The 22,111-nt window shown below is 36.0% G+C and overlaps 2 protein-coding genes across 3 annotated transcripts; one reads left to right on the top strand and one right to left on the bottom strand.

The window, feature by feature from the left end:
- Nucleotides 1-9,919: 9,919 nt before the first annotated feature.
- On the top strand, nucleotides 9,920-14,475 carry LOC147490299 (protein FATTY ACID EXPORT 3, chloroplastic-like). Of its 2 annotated transcripts, none has more exons than XM_086570619.1 (7): nucleotides 9,920-10,171; nucleotides 10,479-10,869; nucleotides 11,354-11,521; nucleotides 12,336-12,382; nucleotides 12,508-12,545; nucleotides 13,508-13,611; nucleotides 14,229-14,475. In XM_086570619.1, the coding sequence occupies exons 1-6, from the start codon at nucleotides 9,974-9,976 to the stop codon at nucleotides 13,596-13,598; spliced, it is 933 nt and encodes a 310-aa protein (XP_086426745.1). In that variant the 5' UTR covers nucleotides 9,920-9,973; the 3' UTR covers nucleotides 13,599-13,611; nucleotides 14,229-14,475. The 2 variants fall into 2 exon arrangements, with proteins under 2 accessions (XP_086426745.1, XP_086426744.1); XM_086570618.1 differs by having other exon boundaries at nucleotides 9,921-10,171; nucleotides 10,476-10,869.
- A 955-nt stretch (nucleotides 14,476-15,430) lies between these two features.
- Nucleotides 15,431-21,128, bottom strand: LOC147490298 (vacuolar-sorting receptor 1-like). The gene is made up of 12 exons (XM_086571120.1): nucleotides 20,440-21,128; nucleotides 19,448-20,140; nucleotides 19,002-19,090; nucleotides 18,812-18,881; nucleotides 18,608-18,691; nucleotides 18,246-18,322; nucleotides 17,962-18,043; nucleotides 17,345-17,418; nucleotides 17,197-17,263; nucleotides 16,484-16,612; nucleotides 16,041-16,147; nucleotides 15,431-15,935 (listed from the first exon to the last, which is right to left on the bottom strand). The coding sequence occupies exons 1-12, from the start codon at nucleotides 20,738-20,740 to the stop codon at nucleotides 15,837-15,839; spliced, it is 1,872 nt and encodes a 623-aa protein (XP_086427246.1). The 5' UTR covers nucleotides 20,741-21,128; the 3' UTR covers nucleotides 15,431-15,836.
- Between the last annotated feature and the right edge of the window lie 983 nt (nucleotides 21,129-22,111).

Below are 22,111 nucleotides of genomic sequence, written 5' to 3'. Positions count from 1 at the left end.
TTCCGAAAAATTAAGAAAATATGTACACTGTTTCTAATGATTAAAAAGAATGAGAATCGGGATCAAAATAGAATTATTTCACCACTTTCGTTGATTTTTTCCCAAAATGAACTGCTAATACGTCATGCATGTCTTTGGATAAAAAATACGGAGGGTGGGAGTCAACTGTAAAAAGAGGAAGAATATTGAGAATAATCATCATTTTTATCCAAGTCCTTTTATTTAGTGTCTCATAGCCAGAATAAATTCCCTCAGAATTTATAATTAATTCTATTATATATAAGGATTGTAGCTTGCTACAATTTGTTTTTAAGAAAAAAAAAATTGAAGAAAGCTACAATCCTTATATATAATAGAATTAATTATAAATTCTGAGGGAATTTATTCTGGCTATGAGACACTAAATAAAAGGACTTGGATAAAAATGATGATTATTCTCAATATTCTTCCTCTTTTTACAATTGACTCCCACCCCCTGTATTTTTTATCCAAAGACATGCATGACGTATTAGCAGTTCATTTTGGGAAAAAATCAACGAAAGTGGTGAAATAATTCTATTTTGATCCACGACTCTCATTCTTTAATCATTAGAAACAGTGTACATATTTTCTTAATTTTTCGGAACATTTCATCTCTTGAATTTGGCATAGTTGCTAGCTAGGTTGGATAAGGAAAAGTAAATACAATATTAAAAAGACAATAAAACGACACTCCTTGCACTTCTTTTTGTAACATTTTAACCAAATATCGAGAAATTTGTGTTGGAATTGGAGTTTTTCCCCTTACTTCGTGTACAACTGTTCGAGTTCTCTTACGGTCTTATGGAGTAGGTAGCTTAAATGCCTACCTTCCAAACGAAAATGCTACGGAGACAACTACTGTCAACCATATTTGTGACAGCCCAATAAACAGATGCCACGTTGCATCGAAGAAACAGGCAGCTCTCTCTTCCGGTTTTTCTTTTATCTTTTTTCTTATACACAGGAAAAAATAAGTACGTAAATAAAACTTCACCTACAAAATAAATTTAAACCTATTTTTTTGTAGATATAATATACTCAATATTAAGATCATCTCTACAAAATTTCATTTCATTTGGAAACCTCTAACATTGGTAAAAAAACAATTACAAAAATTCAATATTTCTGGATCGTTAGATTTCTTTTTAAAAATAACAACAATTTTTATTTATGTTAGAGGTTTTCAAATGATCTGAAATTTTGGGAAGATAATCATTATGGTGAGTGCTTCATAGCCACAAAACATTAGGTTTGAATTCATTTTGTAGGTAAAGTTTTAAATGCGTTTTATTTTAAGTTAACTTAAGTAGTTACTTTTTAGAGAATTATATATATAAAAAATTATCATATGAAACTAGAGGTTTCTCGATGGTTTTCTCTCCCCATTAGCCAACAACGAAGACAAGTATTGATGGCGTTTGCTACTTAGGAGATATATCTTAATCTAAAAGAACAAAAAACAACCAACAATCAATTAGATGCTTGAAGCCTTAAACCATCTTTTAGACCCAAAGTCCCAAATAGCAACCGCCAAAAGTTTAACAAATCAATGTGTAGAATTAAACAACTAATTAAATAGACAAAACACAAGATTTATAGTGGTTCGGTGCCATTGTGGCAGCCTACATCCACGGGAGAAGAAAGAGATAGTATTGCTTGGTTGATTTGGTTTTTGTGTTACATATGTGTTTATATAGCACAACATGAGTGCATATTTGTGTCTATAGTTTCCAAAAGGATTGGAGACTTTCCTTTATAGAAAATATATGAATCTGACAAATCTCTGTCAAAACCGATTAAGACGCGCCCCGCGCTCCAATTAGTCTTGTTCAAGGCGCGACCCGCGCTCTTGCCTTGGTCGACCTCCAGTACCTTCAGCGTGACCCGCGCCCAACTTGGCCTTGCCCAAGGCGCGACTAGCGCCTTCTCTTTCTTCTCCCACACTCCCCTTCAAGTTGGTGCGAAAATATCCAGCGAACCCAACTTGGAGAGAATATCATGGAACTTGGAAGCTGGAAGTCCCTTGGTAAAAATGTCTGCAAGCTGTTGGTCAATCACTTCAAACAAAGGAGTAGTGACAATGTTAGACTATACTTTTTCACGCACAAAATGACAGTCAATTTCGATATGCTTAGTTCTCTCATGAAACACCGGATTTGCAGCAATGTGCATAGCAGCTTGATTATCACAGTAAAGTGTAGTTGGCAGATGCAACCTAAAACACAAATCCTTCAGAAGAGCACGAAGCCATATGATTTCACTGGTGGTAGAAACTATAACCCTGTACTCAGCTTCTGCACTAGGACGAGCCACTACATACTGTTTCTTGTTCTTCCAAGTGACTAAATTACCTCCCACAAAGGTACAATAACCAGAAGTAGACCTCCGATCAACTTGACATCCTGCCCAATCAGCATCTGTGTAAGCAGTAATAGATGTATGCTCATTTTTCCGCATCCAAATACCTCTGCGTGGTGACCCTTTCAGATACTGCAGTATTCTAGAAACTGCATTCATATGTAAAGTCCTTGGAGCATGCATAAAACGACTAACCAAGCTCACTGCATAAGAAATAGCTGGTCGGGTAATAGTTAAATATATTAGTTTACCAACTAATCGCTGATACTGACCAATGTCAGTAAGAAGATCACCAGTGTTATCCAACTTGGCTCCATGGTTAGCAAAATCGATGGTTTTACCCCAACTTTCTGCTTCACTCAAAATATCCAACACATACTTTCTTTGATTTAGAAATATACATTTTTTTTTAATAAGCAATTTCGATCCCAAGAAAGTACTTCATAATACTCAGATCCTTGATGGCAAACTTCTTGTGTAATAACTCCCTTGAGCTTAGAAATCTCGATAACGTCATCACCTATGATAACTATGTCATCATCATAAATAATAACAATAACCAAGCCAGACCTGCTAGATTTAACAAATAAGGAAGGATCAACATCACTTCGCTTAAGGCCAGTCATAGCTAGAACAGAACTAGGCTTAGCATACCACGCTCGTGGAGATTGTTTAAGTCCATAGATAGCCTTTTTTAACTTGCATACTAATTCGGATGTCCAGGTGGGCTGCTCATATACACTTCTTCTTTAATATCTCCGTGTAAGAATGCATTTTTCACATCCATTTGAAATAATTTCCAGTCTTAATTCACAGCTAGAAAAACAAGAACTCTAAACGTATTCATCTTTGCAACTGGTGCAAAAGTCTCCTTGTATTCCTGACCATAAGTTTGGGTGAATCCCCTTGCAACAAATCGAGCTTTAGACCTATCTAAGGAACCATCACTGTTGAACTTGTTTCTGAACACCCACCGACAATCAACAGTTTTCTTTCCGGCCATACGGTAGCATAACAATATCTCAAGTTTTATTCTCGTCTAGAGCACAAAGTTCTTCTTGCATCGCCTTTTTCCATACTGGACGAGAGTTAGCTTCTCTAAAGTTCTTGGGTTCTTGCACGTCATCAACTGTACTTAAGAAAGCATGATGAGATGATGTGATATTGGCATACGTTATATACTCCTGTAGAGGATATGTAATATCATGCAAAGAATAAAAATTCCTGTGAGTCACTGGAGGATGCCGTTCTCTATCAGATTTATAGTAATCCTTGAGAGTTCTTGGAGGTCATCTCTCGTTCAGATTGTCTAGAAACCGGAGGAGCTAGAAGAAGAGCCACCCACCCTTAGTTTGCTCATCACGGGGGGCGCCCACCATCTATCGATGTCGTGGATTACCGGGCGCCCGCCCTCAATATACTTTCGATCACGGGGGGCTTTCTCACTTTAGTATAGCCCAATTCTTCAGTGGCAGGGACTATACCTTCACTAACCATTGGGACAGGAACAATGCCTTCACCAACTGTTGGGAGAGGAAAGAAATCAGCCGTAATAACAGCTGGGAGAGGTGCCAAATCTGCCAAACACTCCCCCTGGGACCGATTCCCAGGCACAGCTGAATCGTGAAAGAAAGCTTCAGATTCCACAAATCGGACATCATGAGAGACAACCAGTTTCATTGTCGCAGGATTGTAACATATGTAGCCTTTCTGTGTTTTAGAATAACCAACAAACACACATCGAGTAGCTCAAGCATCAAATTTATCTCGATGAATAGCTTGCTGATGCACATGACAGACACACCTAAACACTTGCAGATGAGAGAGATCCAGCGGCCTAACTTTGAGCACTTCCAATGGGGATTTAAAACCAAGAACCCTACTGGGAAGACGATTAATCAAATAGGCAGCAGTTAAAACGTCATGAGACCAATAGTGCTTATTAGGAACATCCATGCCCAACATAAGAACACGAGTGGTCTCCAAGAGGTGTTTGTTCTTTCTTTCAGCCACGCCATTCTGCTGAGGTGTGCCAACATAGCTAGTTTGTGATAGGGTTATATACTAAAAACATTACTTTGTATTAACTCTAATTCTTTATATTTTGAATGAGAATCATATGGGCAAATATTATGTATATTATATATGTTATTAGTTATATGCATACGTCTAATACTTTATGTTGTAAATGATATGGTGTGTGGTGACACACAGAATATCATATCATCGGTACCTTATAAAGTATAAGTAAACGTTCACAACCTAGATGGATTTGGACAAACAATTGGTACGATTGTAATATAATATGGTATTAGTCTATCTTGACTACAGGATTACACTAGTACACTTTGTGTGTATTGAACATGACCAAGTAAGGTTGTTTCTCTTTATACTGACTATATAAGAGAACAAACACCTCTGTTATTATGGATGTTTGTCCTCTTAATCCGGATATAATAACGGGCACTTACGAGCATTGTACATTACTTTAAATTATCAATGAGTGAGATTCATTTGTGAATCAACAAACTCGATGGATTGGGTAATGACATTGTATGTAAGGTGTGTTATTGATTATAGAAGGAATCCGTGACCCGTAGAAAGTTAGGCTGATGATGTCCCCTTGAGGAGCTCATAAGGATTGTCATGTAAATCCTGCAGGTGGATTTGATCCGATATGACAATAAGGTTGAGTGGTACTACTCAAGGACATAAGAAATTGATTAATGTAGTTGTCAGTAACTTGACTTAATCAACGGGCATTCGATATCTTAAACACGGGGAGATCAACAAGCATATAATATGGAGCCCATAAACGTAAAACGTAATTTAGGATTAGGGCGGTAATGCAACAATGACCTTTAGTGGAATAAGTCATTTGTTGACGGACTTAGGCCGTGTGTTCTGGGAGAACATGGGAAGCCCAAGCCCGTCAGGAGGTCCAACCCTAATTTCTCCTCATGGTCCCTGTTGTAGCCTATAAATAAAAACCTCTTTCTCTGGCCATTTTTTTACACAAGAAAAACTCAGGTTTTGCTCAAGGAAATATAGATCCAAAATCAGTTCTAACTTTGTGAATGAGAGAGGCCAAGAGAGAAAGAAGAGGCTGGAAAATCGTTGCCCACACAACGTCCAATCTAAGGATAGGAATACAATAGAAGATCAAGAGGTTGCTGATTTCGTAGATCTTGAATTCTCAGAGATATCACAGTCGATCTAAAGGTATGAATTTCTAAACCAAACCGTAAACACCCTTTATTCCGCTGCGCATGGGTTTTCGCAGTTCGTAAATCATTCGGTGCTACCATAACGATTCCTACAGTTTGATAAATTATCCCCTGGCTATGAAGATACTCAGGTAACATACTTTTACAAAACTCAGTGCCATTGTCAGATCTAAACATCTTGATATTAGCACCAAACTGGTTAGTAATCATAGTATGAAAATCCTTGAATACAGTCACAACCTCAGTTTTCGATTTCAATAAATATAACCATGTATCACGAGATTTATCACCAATGAACAACACAAAATATTTATAGTCATCATAAGAATTAACGGGATCAGGCCCCCCATAAATCATAATGAATTAACTCAAACAACTTATTTGACACAGAATTCGAGTTTGGAAATGATAAACGAGTTTGTTTAGAAAATTGACAAACATCACAAACATCATCAGAGTTTAAAGAAACATGCGGAAACATATTTGACAGGACATGACTAGATGGATGCCTAAGTATTTTATGCAAAATACGACTCTCAAGTAAATCACTAGCTTGACACGCCTTCTTATGCAACTTCAACAAATAGAGTACATTGGAATAAATTCCTTCACTAATCATCCTCTTCGACTTTCGATCCTGAAAGACGACAAAGTTAGGAGAAAAAATGACATCACAATTTAAAGAATTGGTAAGTTTTCTAACAGATATAAGTTGAACAGGGAATGAAGGAACAACTAGAGCATCACTCTTGATACTTTGATCAAAAAAATTCACTTGACCACTACCTAGAATGGGAACGGTGGAACCATTGGCTATGTAAATATTATGATTTTCAGTTTTTGACACAAAATTATGGACAGAGGCAGGGCAATTAGCCATATGATCAGTAGCCCCTGAATCAATTATCCATGAGTTAATGTTTTCTGGCATAGTAAAATAGGCATGTAAATTACCTGACACATGAGTTGAGGTAAACTGACCTTTGCTAGAAGACATGGACTTAGTGAGTTGTTGGAGAATTTGACTCAACTGATGACTAATATCTAAGTTGGACATTGATGTCTCGGCAACAGCATCATGCTCTTTCTTGGACAGTTCCTTTTCCTTCTTAAGATATGGATATAATTCCCAACAACGGTCTTTGGTGTGCCAATTCTTTCCATAATGATCACAGTGAGACGGTTCCCTTTTTCCCTTACCCTTTTCAAATCCCTATAACTTCTTTCTAAAATCGTTTTCTGCAAGTAATACAGTAGATTCAGAGATTGATGACTTTACCTTGGAGTTCATGGTTTTCTTCCTTATTTCATCCCTCTAAATAGTTGCACAAACAGCAGCAAGTGATGGAAGAGTGATTTCCATTATAATATTGCTTTCCAGATTTTCATATTCTGGTTTAAGACTACGAAATATTGTGAAGATTTTATCCTATTCAGCCCGTTTCAACAGAGCCTTTGCATTAGTGGTGTGTGGACGATATATGTTTAACTCATCCCACAATTTCTTCAAATTCCCAAGGTGTTCTGTAAAAGTCTTCTCACCATGTTGCAAAATACCGATTGCGAGTTGAAGTTCAAACACACGAGCATAATTGTTCTGGTTTCCATATAAATCTTCAATTGAATCCCACATCTCCTTCTTAGAATCAGAGAAAGTAAAAATCCCAGCAATAGTAGACTCCATAGAATTGAGTAACCAAGATCGAACAAGCTAATCATTGGAAACCCAATTCTCATATTCGGCATCATCAATGGCAGGACACACCTTTGCACCATTAATGAACCCTAATTTTCTCTTTCCACCAAGCGATAGCGAAACAACCCTAGACCAAGGTATATAGTTCGTTCAATTCAAGAGAATCGACGACAGCTTCCAATCAGGATTAGAATCAGTCTCTGTTGTAACAGCAGACTTTGGGTTTGGTTTTGGATCGGACATAGTGTATTGTGTTTATTTAAATTGATTTTGAGAAGAGATTAAACGCTCCGCTCTGATACCATGTAGAATTAAACAACTAATTAAATAGACAAAACACAAGATTTATAGTGGTTCGGTGTCATTGCGGCAACCTACGTCCACGGGAGAAGAAAGAGATATTATTGCTCGGTTGATTTGGTTTTTGTGTTACAGAGGTGTTTATATAGCACAACATGAGTGCAAATTCGTGTCTATAGTTTCCAAAAACTTTCCTTTATAGAAAACATACGAATCTGACAAATCTCTGTCAAAACCGACTAGGGCGCGCCCTGCGCTCCAATTAGTCTTGCTCAAGGCGCGACCAGCGCTCTTGCCTTGAATTGGTCGACCTCCAGTACCTTTAGCGCGATCCACACCTTCTCTTTCTTCTCTCACACAATGTGATCTCCCCATTTATGATTTTCTCTAGTTCTATCTTAACTCCAAACTTTAGGTTAAAAACAAACTTGATAAATGTTCACAAACACTACTAACATTTCAATATGAAATCAACGGAATGGGAGGAAAGGTGAGAGGTGGATTAGAAAGTTAGAAAAATAGCTTCTTAAATTTCAAGTTTAACCATGGCAAAACTGCTGAAGAGATTTTCATCGAGAAGGACGAGGACAGAGAAAACAAAGAGAAACTTTTTCTCTATTTATTTTATTTTAATTATTAATTATTTTTTATCTTTTACTAGACCGGATGAAAGAGTTGCTTGTTTCGTCCATGCAACATGGCATACTTTTATTGGGCTGTTACAAATATGGGTGACACTGTGACAGTAGCTGTACCTGTAGCATTACTCCCGTCCAAATTATGGATTGGGGAACACCGAACGCCTTTAGCTGGGTAGTGGACTGGGTTTGGGTTTGGGTTTGATCAGCTCATATTCCTCACGTTCATTCATATGAAATCCATATTTAGACTTAGACTTATAGACTTGGACTTGGATCATAAGTACCTTTGTTTTTTGAAACCCAAAATTCGTGTCGGTGCAGTGTTATAAACTTCGTAGCCCAGTGATCCAATGGTTAAGCTACACCTTTACGCAGAGTTTGCAAATGGGTTGCACCCGAGAATGTCCATGGATTATCATCCTTTCAGGTTGACCACATTCCTACTCCTGCACAGATACTTTGCTTGATTACTGAAGCAACTAATGGTGATCCCTTTTCCTCAATTCCTTGCCTCTTGAGTCTTGACTATACCACAGCCGTTTCAAATGAAAACGCTAGCTAAGCAACTCATTTAGAGAGTAAGTGAACACGTGTAAAAAAGCCCAATAGCATGTGATTCTTGATTCTTCTACTTCTTACCTTATTTTTGTCTTGGTTGTACAAGTAGTGAATATGTGCATTTTCTGTATGCAGTGTAATGCCAAACAGAACCGTAAGATTGTAGTTGTAGGCTTCAATATACATTAGGGGTGCAAACCGATAGGTTTGGATTCGGATATGTCTGTATTCGAATCCGAATTCGAAAATTTATACTGATAGCCGAATCCGAATCCGACGGATATTAAAAAAATTATTCGAATCCGATTTTGGATATCCAAATCGAATAATATCCGATCCTAAAATTAATATTAATTAAAATTTTATTTGCTTTGAATAATTCATTTTACCATTATAAAAACTATTATAAATACATATATTTATCATTTATTATTATTATTTTGTTATTTTAGTTTTATATTATTAGTTTATGACTTTATATAATATTTTATACAATAATAAATAAATAAATAAATTATATATAATAACTATTAATTTTTTAAATCGGATCAAATATTTTTGGATGCGGATATGGTAGTATCCGAATCCGTATCCGAAAACAGTTCGAACATGAAAAATAATCCGATATCTGAAATTTTCAGATAATATCTGATTTTTTGAATACGAATTCGAATATTTAGATATCCACTTGCACCGTTCTAGATAATATTCACACACCATTCACGTGCCCGTTTCATGTAGAATGTCTATCTACCACAATTGAGTTGGTGACAAATTTTAAAACAGATTTTCAATTTGCTGAGATTTTGTAAATTTAAGCAATGTTGTTTATGCCAGAATACAATGAAGACACTAGGTAGAAAATATGTATAATTTGTGAATGTATTTTTCTTTATGTACACAGTACTACACTTGTGACTCACAAAACGAAAAAACTGAGAAAATGATTCTGTGGGGTTCTGTAGCTATCACATAGATTACTTGTCCACACACTCTAAGCACAAGTATTGCGTGTACATAGACAAATAGACATGTTTTGTTGTTGGCCATCGAATAATTTCCTCGAGATCTTCGTCAACAAATTTTCTATCTGCCCCCACACTATATACAATATATACTCTCTTCATTATTGGGTTCGTGCTGACATAAACCCTAACTTAACTCGTATCTCGATGGCGTTATCGCAACAACCTCATTCAACTCCTTCGCTTGGTTTCGAACTTATTCACCGTCCTCAAAACCAGAAAATCTCTGTTATACACTTTTCTGTTTCTCCAAAAGGTCGTGGTCTCTCACTCTCACTTGTTAACCTTCGAAACTGTTCCAGGAATCGTCAGTTTCTCTCATTTGCAGCTTCCCATGAAGACTCTGTAAGTTCCATGTTCAAAGATTGAAACTTTACTCTATACAATCACATTAATTAAACTGTTGCAATTCTGGTAATTATGTACAGTAATGTTTATGAGTAGAAATGTGTTTTGTCAGTTGACTAAAACAAATTAGGCATGGATTCAATTGACGGCATTTAGGCCAAGGATGTGTGATTGTAAATTTCTATTGTTTAAACTTGCTTATTACAAAAATTAAGATGCTTGATAGAATTGAGGACTATCCAATCGTATCTAAGATCATTAAATTATGTTTTTTTTTGCGACCCTGAAATTGTTTATTCAGAAGCATTCAGAGATTGAAGTGGAAAAGGAGAAGAAAGAGGTTGATGTAAGAGCAAAAGAAACACAAGAAGAGTGGGAGAAAATGCTGGAATCATTCAAGGAACAGACCATTAAAATGCAAGGGATGTCAAAAGAAGCTTATGAGGTCTACTCGAAAAAAGCGGCTGTTATCCTTGAAGAAGCGTCCAAGAAGTTGAAAACTCAAGCAGAAAAAACAAGCTATGATTTGAGTATAATTGCAAAAGAAATCAGCGAAGAAAGTAAAGAATATCTTGCTGAAGCAGCAAAGAACTCTCCTGAAGAGATGAAGGATATTGTGGAAACTCTAGCTTCCTCAACAGATGAGTTGAAAGATGTGTCTAGAGTTCGGGACTTCTACTTTGGGATACCTTATGGTATGTACAACACATTTCAATCTTGGATTTAAATCTACGTTTAATGCAAAGCATAACTGCACAGTTAGTCACAAGTAAGGAGGCGAATCTGTATGTGAATCGTTTTAGATATAAGTGTATATGGATATACAATTTAGATACGTGTAGGAAACAGGAGGTAAGTGTGAATATCTTTTGTTTGGTTACTTCTTTGATATGATGCACTGATACTTCTTAACCACTTCTATTGGGTCCTGCTGATTCTTGTTTTTAGATTTAGCAGTTGTGGATGTCAATGATATCATGTTATTCATTTTATTGTATAAGTAGTTAGTTGATGTGAAGTGCATAGTTCGTCCTCCCTTTCCTTATTGGTTTTGCTCTCATTGTATTTGTTTGTGGTTTAACTTGTTTTACATTATTTTATGTGACATCACAAGCTGATACGAGGTGGTATACATTAATTTTGTTTTGACTTGGGTGTGGAAACATGTACTATGTGCAGGTGCAATTCTTACTATTGGTGGTTTTCTGTCCTTCATGATTACTGGAAGCACTTCTTCCATTAGATTTGGTGTCATACTGGGTGGTACTCTGCTGGCCTTAAGTGTATCAAGTCTAAGATCATGGAAAAAGGGAGAATCATCTGATCTGGCTTTGAAAGGACAGACAGGTAATGTGCCTAGCACATCTCTATTTATTTATGTTACACTATCACTAAAAAATGATAGACATTCCTAGAAGTCCTAGAACTGGGAAAAGGTTTAAAGTTATTTATTGTGAAGCACAATACAAGTTGATGAAAATGCTGCATATGGGCTCTCGTAGTTCATACGGCCTGTTTGTATATTCTAATTTGTCCAAACCATAAAGTAGTGATTTGATAGTTTTTATTTTCGTCTCTTCTGGGTTTCAAGTACATCTTTGTTACTAGTAGTGTTTACTTTTCTTTTCATTACTGTTTAAAATAAACTGTTAATTTTGGGATGTCACTGGATATCCTAAGTTCCCCCCCACGGTCCAAAATAGAATCAACCCCTTGATTGCTATTATAATCTCTGCAGTTGCTACGGAGCCCGCAAAATGCCCACTTATTCTCCACAACTCTAGCTAGATAGCAGCTGGATGTAATTCTTAATGCAAAACCCCCCTTCCAAGAATGAACTCTCAAGAACCAAGAATCATAACCTCTTTCATCCTGCCAAACCAGGCTGATCAAAAGATTGGGCTGAAATTATATCCTGCAAAAGATTCCCAATCTAGCATGCTGGACCCCCTCAACCATTTATATATGATTTATTTTGTATTTTATGCTATGTTTTCTGAAATTGTAATGCTGGGTATTCTTGGTTGGGAGTTCTGGTTGGAACCTCTATCTATATAATGTTTTAATTTATTTATTTATTTTTGTGTGTTAATCAATTGTTACACATTACATTTTGATTTAGTTTCTTAAGTCCTCTGCTGACTGGAATTTTGTGTTGCAGCAATATCATCCGTACTCTTTTTAAGGGAGCTAAGCTTGGTTACTCAGGTAGATGGTTCTTAATCATGCAATTACATGTTTTTGTTTCTAAAAAACAGAGTATTCTTTGTGGTGGTATCTGTTATTTTTACTTTTTATATGTAAGTTTCTGAACTTCTTTTTCTTTGGTGCAGAATCCATCATTTCCAAAATTCATTACGACATTGATCAGGTTTACTAATACTAGATCTGTTGATTTTAATAGATGCTGACATGCTGTTTTACTCTGTTCATTTGCTTTCAATCTGATATAGAAGTATTAAATTTGAGAATCTAACTCGAAACCAATTGGCAATGAGTGCAGCTGCCCACGATTTTATATACTTTATTGCGAGGCTTTGCATACCAATATGGGACTATAAATATCAACATCCCCCCCTTACGTGTGGCGTATCTTGAGCCAAACACTTGTAAAATTTTAAATAGGTGACGTGGAGTGCAATGGCCAGAGAAATATTTTGCTCTGATACATATTAAATTTGGGCATCCAACTCAAACCAATTGGCAGAGTGGAGTGACCCAAATGATTTTATGTACTTTATTGCGAAGCTTTACATACCCAATATGAGATTTTTTAATCTGAATCAAAAAAATTTAATCTTCTTTAAGATGAAAAAAGAAATAAGCTAAATAATTTGTGTCAATGCTATAATTTTAACCTCCACTACCTTCTATCTTGTTTTCGCTTGAAGGTATATTTAAACTTGTGTCTGAGATTAGGTTCAATAGCTCTCAAGTCACTTTATGTTCCTCGATGTTTACCACCTACTCTGGTTTGCATATAAAGAGTGATGGTATAAGATAGGAAATGTGTTTTTAGGTGGTAAATAATGCAAAACTTGTGTTTTGTTAGCATGTCGCAAATGATATGTGAAGTCTGATAAATTTTCCTACTCTGAGAACCTTTGTTGCACTCCATTCACATTACAAAAACTGACTTGTAGTGAAATCTGTTTATGCCTTTAAGCCTTTCTGTTATGCGTATTGCCTTTTAATCTTTAATTCTTTATGAGTATGATTCATAAACTCTTTGTAATTAGAAATAATTTGTCATTTTCTGGTTCCATGAAAATAATTTGTGAGTTCCTATCTTACAAGATTGTGCTATTCTGACACAATAGCTTTATTTTGCAGTGGTGCAATGGTGGCGTTCTATCTGTACAGGATCATGTTCGATGGTGATAAAAGTAAAGGTCAAAATTTGGAAAGTGGATCTGAAAGTTAGCTCAATATGGAGGGTAAGTATCTGTGGCTTTTCCCCGAGAGTTGCTAGTTCTGTTGTAACTTTTCATAAGTCGGACCACAAATTAGCAGTTCTTGACAGACTTGGTGCTCAATTTCATCTACAGACACCCTTAGTGTTTGCCCAAACTCAAATCCTATATTCAAGAATTAAAATTTTGAACCATCATGGAGAAGCAAGTTAGAGATGAGGAGTTCAAGTATTCCTAGCTACTCACTTCTCTTTGCAGTACTCTTTGTATCTGATCGGTGAATAAGATGCTAATTTATCCCCCCAAAAAAATAATAGTAGACTTATATGGTCCATCAACAGCATTGAACCAGATCTCTCATGATGAGATATCTTTTTGATAGGTATGACGAAAGGGCTAGTTGCAACGAGGTCTCATGTATTCATTCTGTGAACACAATATAATTTGAGGAGCTGTCTTATTTGGGATGGTCTATGGAAATTCCTATAGTGGACATTGTTTTAAAGAATAGCATTACACCCTTTACCCATTGGTCTATAGAAGAGAAAAACTGTAGAGGAAACAGTTTGTCCTTAGTCTCATAGTTTTTGCATTGAGTTTTTTCTCTAGTAGCGTACTCACGTGTCATTCTGCTCGATCAGGCACCAGGGACAAATGAGGTGTACCAGAGTGATTGCTCTTAAGAGGGACGTGAGATAGAAACTGCTGAAACAAGAGTCATGTTCACTGAAGAATTGGATGCCTGCAAAGTTGGATGCCTAAGTTGGTTTTATATGTTTCACTTGTATCTTTATTGAAACAACGAATAAAACTTTTGGAGTGGAGAGAGTGGAAAATTTGAAGATGCTTCTCTCTGGCAATAAGATGCATAATGTGTTGCGCTCTTTATTTTTTTCTTGTTGAATGTTGCAACCAATGCTGCTTCTTGATTTGGATGATCTTTGGTTGTTGTTTACTTTTTGAAACTTTAGAGTGGAAATAGTACCCTGAATATCTCATGGTAGAATATGGAACTGACACCTTGGATAATATATCCATTTGGAGAGAACCTCATATAATATATCCATCGGTGGTAGTGTTATTTGACAACATCATTTGGCTGCCACCCCCCCCCCCCTGCCCGATAAGTCTTCATCCTGGATGTCCTGAATGTAAAAAGCAACAGTTTCAGTCAGTCATCCTGGATGTCCTTGATGGAATATTGAACTATGGGACACCTCAGAGTTGGTTACATACCGAAGAAGGCCAAAACAATTCCACAATTACAAGGGAGGTTAAAGATACGCCAGCGCAAATATTGATTCAAGCATCCACACAGCACCTTAACCTGGCATACTTATTAGGTTGGTATCAAACACTGGTCATTTAGTAGAGAACTCTATCAATGTGCATACAGTTCTTCGGCTCTTCCTTAAATAGCTTAACCTGGTGCCATTCCGAAAAACCAAAAACTTTTTTTCCGACTGTATTGTCCTCATTTTTTTTGAGCAATTCCAATTCAAGTTTTGTTTCATAAAAAATAGTCAAAAGGCTTTTTCCCTTTACTATAGGAAAATGAGTTCGAAGGTCATATCCATCCTTACGAGATTTTCACTATTACAGTGACAAGAAGTAACGCTTTTACGCATAGCAAAACCTTCACCCCTCAGTTATTTTTAAAAACCCACCCCGGCTTTCCAGATGCGCACCCTTGGATTTCTACAGTCTGAAGTAGCAATCAATCTAGAGACGGGTTATACAGTAAATCAATCTACAGACGGGTTATACAGTAAAAAACTTGTTAGAAAAAAATTAAAGGCACCTATTTGTTGCATAAAAAACCTAGTTAATTGGACCCACATAATTTTAAAACGTTTTCTGTTTTTGAGTATAATGTTCTCATTTCTTTAGAGGAAGGACCTGTTGATGAGCAGAAAAATATCATCACAATCCATCTCAGGCATAATTGTGTAACATTAGGAAAACAGAGGAATAGTACCTACACTCATGTGCTAAACCCGTGTATTAGGATCAAATATACATGAAATTAACACATACACACACGTTTATAAGAGCCAGGGTAAGACTTCCCCCCATTTTCACAGTGAGCAACAGCAGCAGCAATAACACTACTGAGCTTTATGGAGAGAACGATGGCCTGCAACCTAATTAATGGGAGGAAGTGTATACGTTCTACTTTTTGTTTTCTTGATCACTCAATCTTTTCATCGATGAGCTTTCAGATGAAAAGATTTGGGACCTGGGACTTTTCAGATGTCCCCATGGGGCATATGATTTGGGACCTCTCCCTGATTATCCAATGGCATGTATTGCGCCATGATAGCCCGAATTTCAGAATCCATGTATCTCTGCATAAGAATTTACAGAATCATGTCAGAACAGCATAGCAAATACAGATGCATTCAGCATTAGACAAGCAGATGGTACAAAACAATAGAAAGGCTGCAGCATACCCGGATCCTGTACTTGTACACAGCATAACCACCAACACCTGCAACAGCCAAACAGAGGAAAATCGCCCACACGAACCTCCAACTGACCTGTGCAGATCCCTCTTTACCTGCAAATCACCACAGGAAAATTCTCACTGCTATGCTAAAGGAAAGCATAATGAGGTAACACACTATCCAACAATTACAAAGTTGACAAACTGAAGCTAAAAGCATCCATTCTGGAATTATCATTATCATGTTCCAGAAACATTTTGTAATATTTTAGGCCCAATTCCAAACAATAACCATTTCAATTTTTGAGATCTTTCTTGAGGATGAGTGACTTGTCTGTTGCTTCTTATATATTACGTTATCAAATCACAATATGACCAATGGGATATATTATTTGAGGTTCTCCCCCACAAAAAAGTAGGAAGGAAAAGAAGGTGGATTGAGAAACTCACTGATACATGTGTCATGCTCATGCATGTACAACAAATTACCACCGCAACTGCATTCATAACTTCCCCACGTGTTCTTGCATTTGCACTCTGGGCATTGACATGCAAGTTTGTCCTTGCATTCGTCCACATCTGAAACACATAGAAGACACTTAAGTACATCAAATTACTAATAGAATGATTATCTCCAATAAATGTCAACTACAAAGAAGAATATATATTAAATAGACGCATCCAATCATCCATCATGATTTTAACAAGGGAAAAGATGAAAGTCAACTCTTTGGAATGGTAACAGAGCTCAAAAATCTTCACCCATCTAATACTCTTCCCAATTTCAATGTGAAATAAGCATATGTAACATAAGGCATCAGGCATGCCAATACTAGCCATTAATTTTCTACAGGAACAAAATTGACTGGAGTGCTACAGACACGACAACTACTGACTTATGTGTGGAGGGACCTTACTAGCACAAGCAGAGAAAGACTTGATAGCTAGGAACATTATAGTTCATTATACATCTAAAACATAATTTTTTTAACTTCATCAATTAAAAGATAGATATCTACGACAAAGATGAAAGAAAATTCACTGCAACATACTTTTAAGTATATAGGAAAAGTGAGAGATTATAGGCAGACAGATTGCTCCCCACATACATCATAGTTACTGAAGAAGACAAACAATAGTAAACAATGACAAATGACAAGTACCTTCGCATGATTCAATGCCATCTCCCTTAAATCCCGGTGGACACTTGCAACCTTTGGAATTATCATCCTGAAAACCCAACTCAAAGTTAATCAATCTGCAAACACAAATGTGGAAATCATAAAGGAGAAGTTGCATTGACCCACTTACCACACAAGCAGAGTATGTCCGACCATCTTGGGTTTTCTTCCAACAACCTCCATTATTAATTTCACAACGTAGCTCTCGAAGCTGTCGATTAAAGATTAATGAATTTTTCAGCTAAGCTAAATTTGAAAACTACCAATGCACTATTTCAACTAATGACTATTGTAGAACTACTATAAATTGAATATAGATGATAGTCAATATGATGCACCTAAAGATGAGCTACGCGACCGCACAATATTATAAATGTAACGTAATCAATTCTCACGCTAACACATGCATTTGAATCCACCTGTGTAAGTTTATAAAGAAATCACCAGACTATATGCGCTAGTCATTTAATAAATTATGAGAAACCAATTAATGTCCAACAAATTTTGTTTGTGATAGACCAATGAAAAAACTCCTGCAAGAGAACTATAACCGAATCATACAGTCTAGTAAAAGGACTGATTCACAGAAAACAAAGACTGTTTTGACCTCCTGAACATACAAGGAAAATCAATAAGACCAAGGAACTCAACTTTCACTATATATAAGAACTTAATCACAAGTTTTATGTGACAAATTACCATACTGTATAAAAATTTATTATAATCTAAAATGGATTAAGTATGTACCTTCACAATGCGTGTAACCATCGCCTACAAATTTTACACCTTCCACAACAGGGCACTCACACACTTTCCCTCGAAAAGTATCCTAAAAAAACGAAAGTATAGTACAAAACAAGGAATATCATGAGAAACACAAATACTAAACAAAGATAAGTAATAATAAAATAAATAAATAAAAAGATCTGACGACATATACCAAGTTCATTATATACTTATCACCATACAAGAAAACATGAGAAAACATCACATTTACAAAACGAAGTCAATGTCTAGATGAAAAAATGTACCTTGCATGCAGTAATATTAGCAGCATTATCCTTCCAGCATCCTCCATTATTCTCTAAGCACTCGTTTGTTTCAATCCCTTGACACATCAAGTATAGATAAAAGATAAATACAAGCTCAACCATCATCCTAAACTAACTTAATTATTAAAAAATGACTGCCCCCATCTGTAATGTGTCTAAACTTCAGAGAATAACTAGACTATGAAAATTCATACATGTGGTGAAGATGATTTGAAGTAGGAACTAAGTGCTTATAAATGGAACAAGAGGGATGAGTTGGGGAATTAGAGAAGAGCTTAGTATTGAAACTGAAGGTAAGTAAGCATGGTGACATGGAAATACATATTCATATTTCGGCTTACCGTCACTTAGGCAAACTGCAGGTTCAGTAGTTTCTTGAAAACCTGCACATATGGCTTTCAAAACTGCTCCTTTGTCCAACTTACCTGTAAACAATAGAAAAAATAAAAAATAAAAAAACAAAACATAAACAACACAAGTTAAAGGCACACAACTCACTAACACAACATGGGCCAATCAAAATGCTTAGAAACCATGGTCCAAACCTCGGTATTGTCTGTTGTTAATTACAAGGGTAGGCAATATGGTCACATCTCCTCGGGAACCTTTGCCAATCTAAAATCAGAAATCACCAGAGTAGAATATCAGTGTTTGTCCACACACACACGCGCACGCGCACGCGCATGCACAGTAATGGAACAATTTGAGAGATCTAGAATGAGATATCCAAATAACCTGAGCATCCTGTTCTGCTTTAAGAACTGGATTATCTACATCAGCTTCCGAATCTCCTATACATTCATCTATCTTTTTGAGGTCAAGACCTGTTAACACATCAAGTGAATAAATACCAACTTGAACAATATAGTACCTCTTGTAAACTAATACCATATGTATACTTAAATTATAACATCACGAGTCAATTAGTCACTACACTGGTTGCCTAACACAAACACGTCATGAGGATGCACTCTAAAAAACTAAAATAGAATCAAGATTAGCACCTCTGATAGATAAAAGCAAGTTAGCAAATACTAACATAGAAATGGCTATTGTATGCACGGACCATATTGAGTCATAGGCAAGATCATGCATAAGCATCGCCGAAGAAAGAAAGGACCCATTCTAATAGATGCAAACATTACAAAAATATATTTACTGAAGGGAAATTTCTAACATACCCAAGGACTTGATGACTTGATCAGCACATTCCTTCGTGTATTTCTTGTCCTTCATTGGGCATCGGATGGCAAAATCAGTTACATAGTCCCACCAAAGCCATGGTTTACCGCTTTCATTAGAAACTTTGTATAAACAAGCCTGGCGAAGATTCTGAACCACAACATCCTTCCCATCATAACCTCTACTGAAATCCTGTTCGGGGTCTGGAGCACAATATCTCCCATGATTGATGCACTGAGATTTGCATTGCTTGCTCAATATAAAAGCTTCAGGACAGTACCAAGTGATGTAACGTGGAGTGAACTGAGTATAACCTTTCTGTTCAAGTATTTGAGCTGCACCTTTGAATTCCTTAATGAACTCAATCTGGCTGTCACACTTGGGTCCACACTCATCATTACTGTTCGTCCAGAACTCGTACTCTACCCGCTCATCAGGATGAGGAAGTGACTCCCTCCAATCCAAATTGACATTAACCATTTCTCCATCTGACAGAGCTTTCTTGATGCTTTCCCCAAAAGTTTTGTGAACAAGCGCCGACGGTATAGTAATGTTCTGTAAGTAATCAGGATGACTCTTATCTTCTTCAGGATTATCCATTGTGATCAAAGGCTCTACCTTGTCATCTGCAACAAGGATTGCAGCTGCTCCAGCTTTTTGCGCATTCCATGCCTTCAACGTGAAGAAACAATCTGCACTCACAACAATATTACAGATAAGACGCTAGTTGGCATTGTCCACGAGATTTTGAAAGCTGAACTCATTAACAAGCATGGTTAAATGAACTAAGCCTAATCAGAAACATGTAGATCATTTCATAAAATTCCACTACAAATCTATTGTATCTCATACATACTAATTATGGCAAAAAAAAAGTGTATCAACCTCGATTATATCGAAATCAAAATGGATCATGCACCAAAGCAATACTAATTCATTAATTGTAACTTCAGACAATATGAAACATGCAATCAAAGTTTATAGAGCTAACCTCCTCTATCAACAAGAACAAAAGTTGGGAGACCACCAGGCTTGGATTTGAACGAAATTTCAACCTCATCAAATCCCTTACACGCCTTCTGATTCGCTTTGGGATAAACAACAGTTCCAATCAAAGTTCCACCATATTGAGGAACACCAAAATTCCCAATAGCACATTCATAAACAGATTTTAATGACTGTGGTGATGTTACTCTTAAACTATTCTTCTCCACAACAAATCTACCTAAACAGCTACCAATCATCAACATAAAAAACAAAACCAATACACATATCTTCTTCTCTTCCATCATATTTTCTCAAAAGTCAACAACTGATCCAATCAAAAAACTTCAACTTTACTTCAAATAATCAAATTTAAAACATGCCCAACTCGAATAACTCAATAATTAACAGGCCCAGCACATAAAGATACGTTTTTTACCTCAAAAGTGACGTAAATAAGCAAAATTAGTAATAAAAACGTGTACTAATGGATCATGCAACGTGAAATTTAAGCTGAATATGGGAATTGGGATTAAGAAAAGAGATGAAGTATAGAATCTTCTTATTAAGGGCAAAGGAAAGAGACGTGGTTTGTGTGTTCAACTGAAAATGTCTGCATCTAATAATTTACTCTTTTATGGAAAAGTGTTGAAAGATTGAGGGCATTTATGGTAAAAACATAAATAACTAATACTTGGATACTTCTTTTATTAGAAGAGGTTTTATTGTTCGTTTAGTAACAACGAAAAGTAGATTAGATCTTAATAATGAGATTGTTAGCTGAAGCCTTGTTTTTATCGTGATATTTTGAATGAGTTTCACATTTTCTCCTACCAATTGAAATTTTGGGCAACCATTTCGAGAAAAATGACCCGCGTTTTGTCGGCGTTGATTACAGTTTGGGTTCACGTGTTTTATATTTGTGGCTTCGTGCAAGTTGCCAACTTTATACAATGCACGTTGTAAAATGGGGATCTAAAACTGCCAAAATCCATGGCAAATATGATATGCATTTGATGATAGTTTGGTTGCGACACTTTAGGTTAGGGTGCAAAGTGCAAACAGAGGGGTAAAATTTATACTGATATCCGATATTAAAATTTTATTCGAATTCAATATTAGATAATATCCTATCTGAAAATTAATATCAATAGAAATTTTATTTATTTTGAATAATTTATTTTACCATTATAAAAACTAGTATAAATATATATATTTATCATTTATTATTATTATTTTGTTATTATAGTTTTATAATATTAGTTTATGATTTTATATAATAAACAATTACCTATAAATTAATTATATATAATAACTATCAGTTTTTTAAATTGGATCGGATATTATTGGATGCGGATATATCCGAATTTGTATCCGTATCCGAAACCAGTTTGGACATAAAAAATTATCCGAATTCAAATATGATATCCAAATTTTTTGAATAATATCCGATTTATCAAATATGAATTCAAATTGGATTCGAATATTTGGATATCCACTTACACTCCTATTTCAGGTTGTTCCTGGGTAATGATATTTGTAAATAGATTGGTGAGCTGATCGAGGAGTATTCCTTGGATGGAGGCAACTACAAGAATGTGGTTGCTAGATTTTGTTTCATGCATGTTTGAATTTGTACATATTATGTGTGTCCTGTATGTTTGTAAAGGTTCATCCTC

This window comes from Coptis chinensis, chromosome 7 (genome assembly GCF_015680905.1).
Source record: "Coptis chinensis isolate HL-2020 chromosome 7, ASM1568090v1, whole genome shotgun sequence".
Classification (NCBI taxonomy): domain Eukaryota; kingdom Viridiplantae; phylum Streptophyta; class Magnoliopsida; order Ranunculales; family Ranunculaceae; genus Coptis; species Coptis chinensis.
The sequence above is the reverse complement of the archived record's forward strand: the minus strand, read 5'-3'. Positions and strand labels throughout refer to the sequence as shown.

What these genes read in the sequence shown, in the direction of transcription:
- LOC147490299 (XM_086570618.1), top strand. Translation starts at nt 9,974, where the DNA reads ATGGCGTTATCGCAACAACCTCATTCAACTCCTTCGCTTGGTTTCGAA. An exon ending in CAGCTTCCCATGAAGACTCT is followed by an intron (nt 10,172 to 10,475) that starts GTAAGTTCCATG and finishes TTGTTTATTCAG; the next exon opens with AAGCATTCAGAGATTGAAGT. An exon ending in GGCTTTGAAAGGACAGACAG is followed by an intron (nt 11,522 to 12,335) that starts GTAATGTGCCTA and finishes TTTGTGTTGCAG; the next exon opens with CAATATCATCCGTACTCTTT.
- LOC147490298 (XM_086571120.1), bottom strand. Translation starts at nt 20,740, where the DNA reads ATGATGGAAGAGAAGAAGATATGTGTATTGGTTTTGTTTTTTATGTTG. An exon ending in TGGTTACACGCATTGTGAAG is followed by an intron (nt 17,419 to 17,961) that starts GTACATACTTAA and finishes GACAGCTTCGAG; the next exon opens with AGCTACGTTGTGAAATTAAT. An exon ending in TGGCATTGAATCATGCGAAG is followed by an intron (nt 16,613 to 17,196) that starts GTACTTGTCATT and finishes TATGTGTTTCAG; the next exon opens with ATGTGGACGAATGCAAGGAC.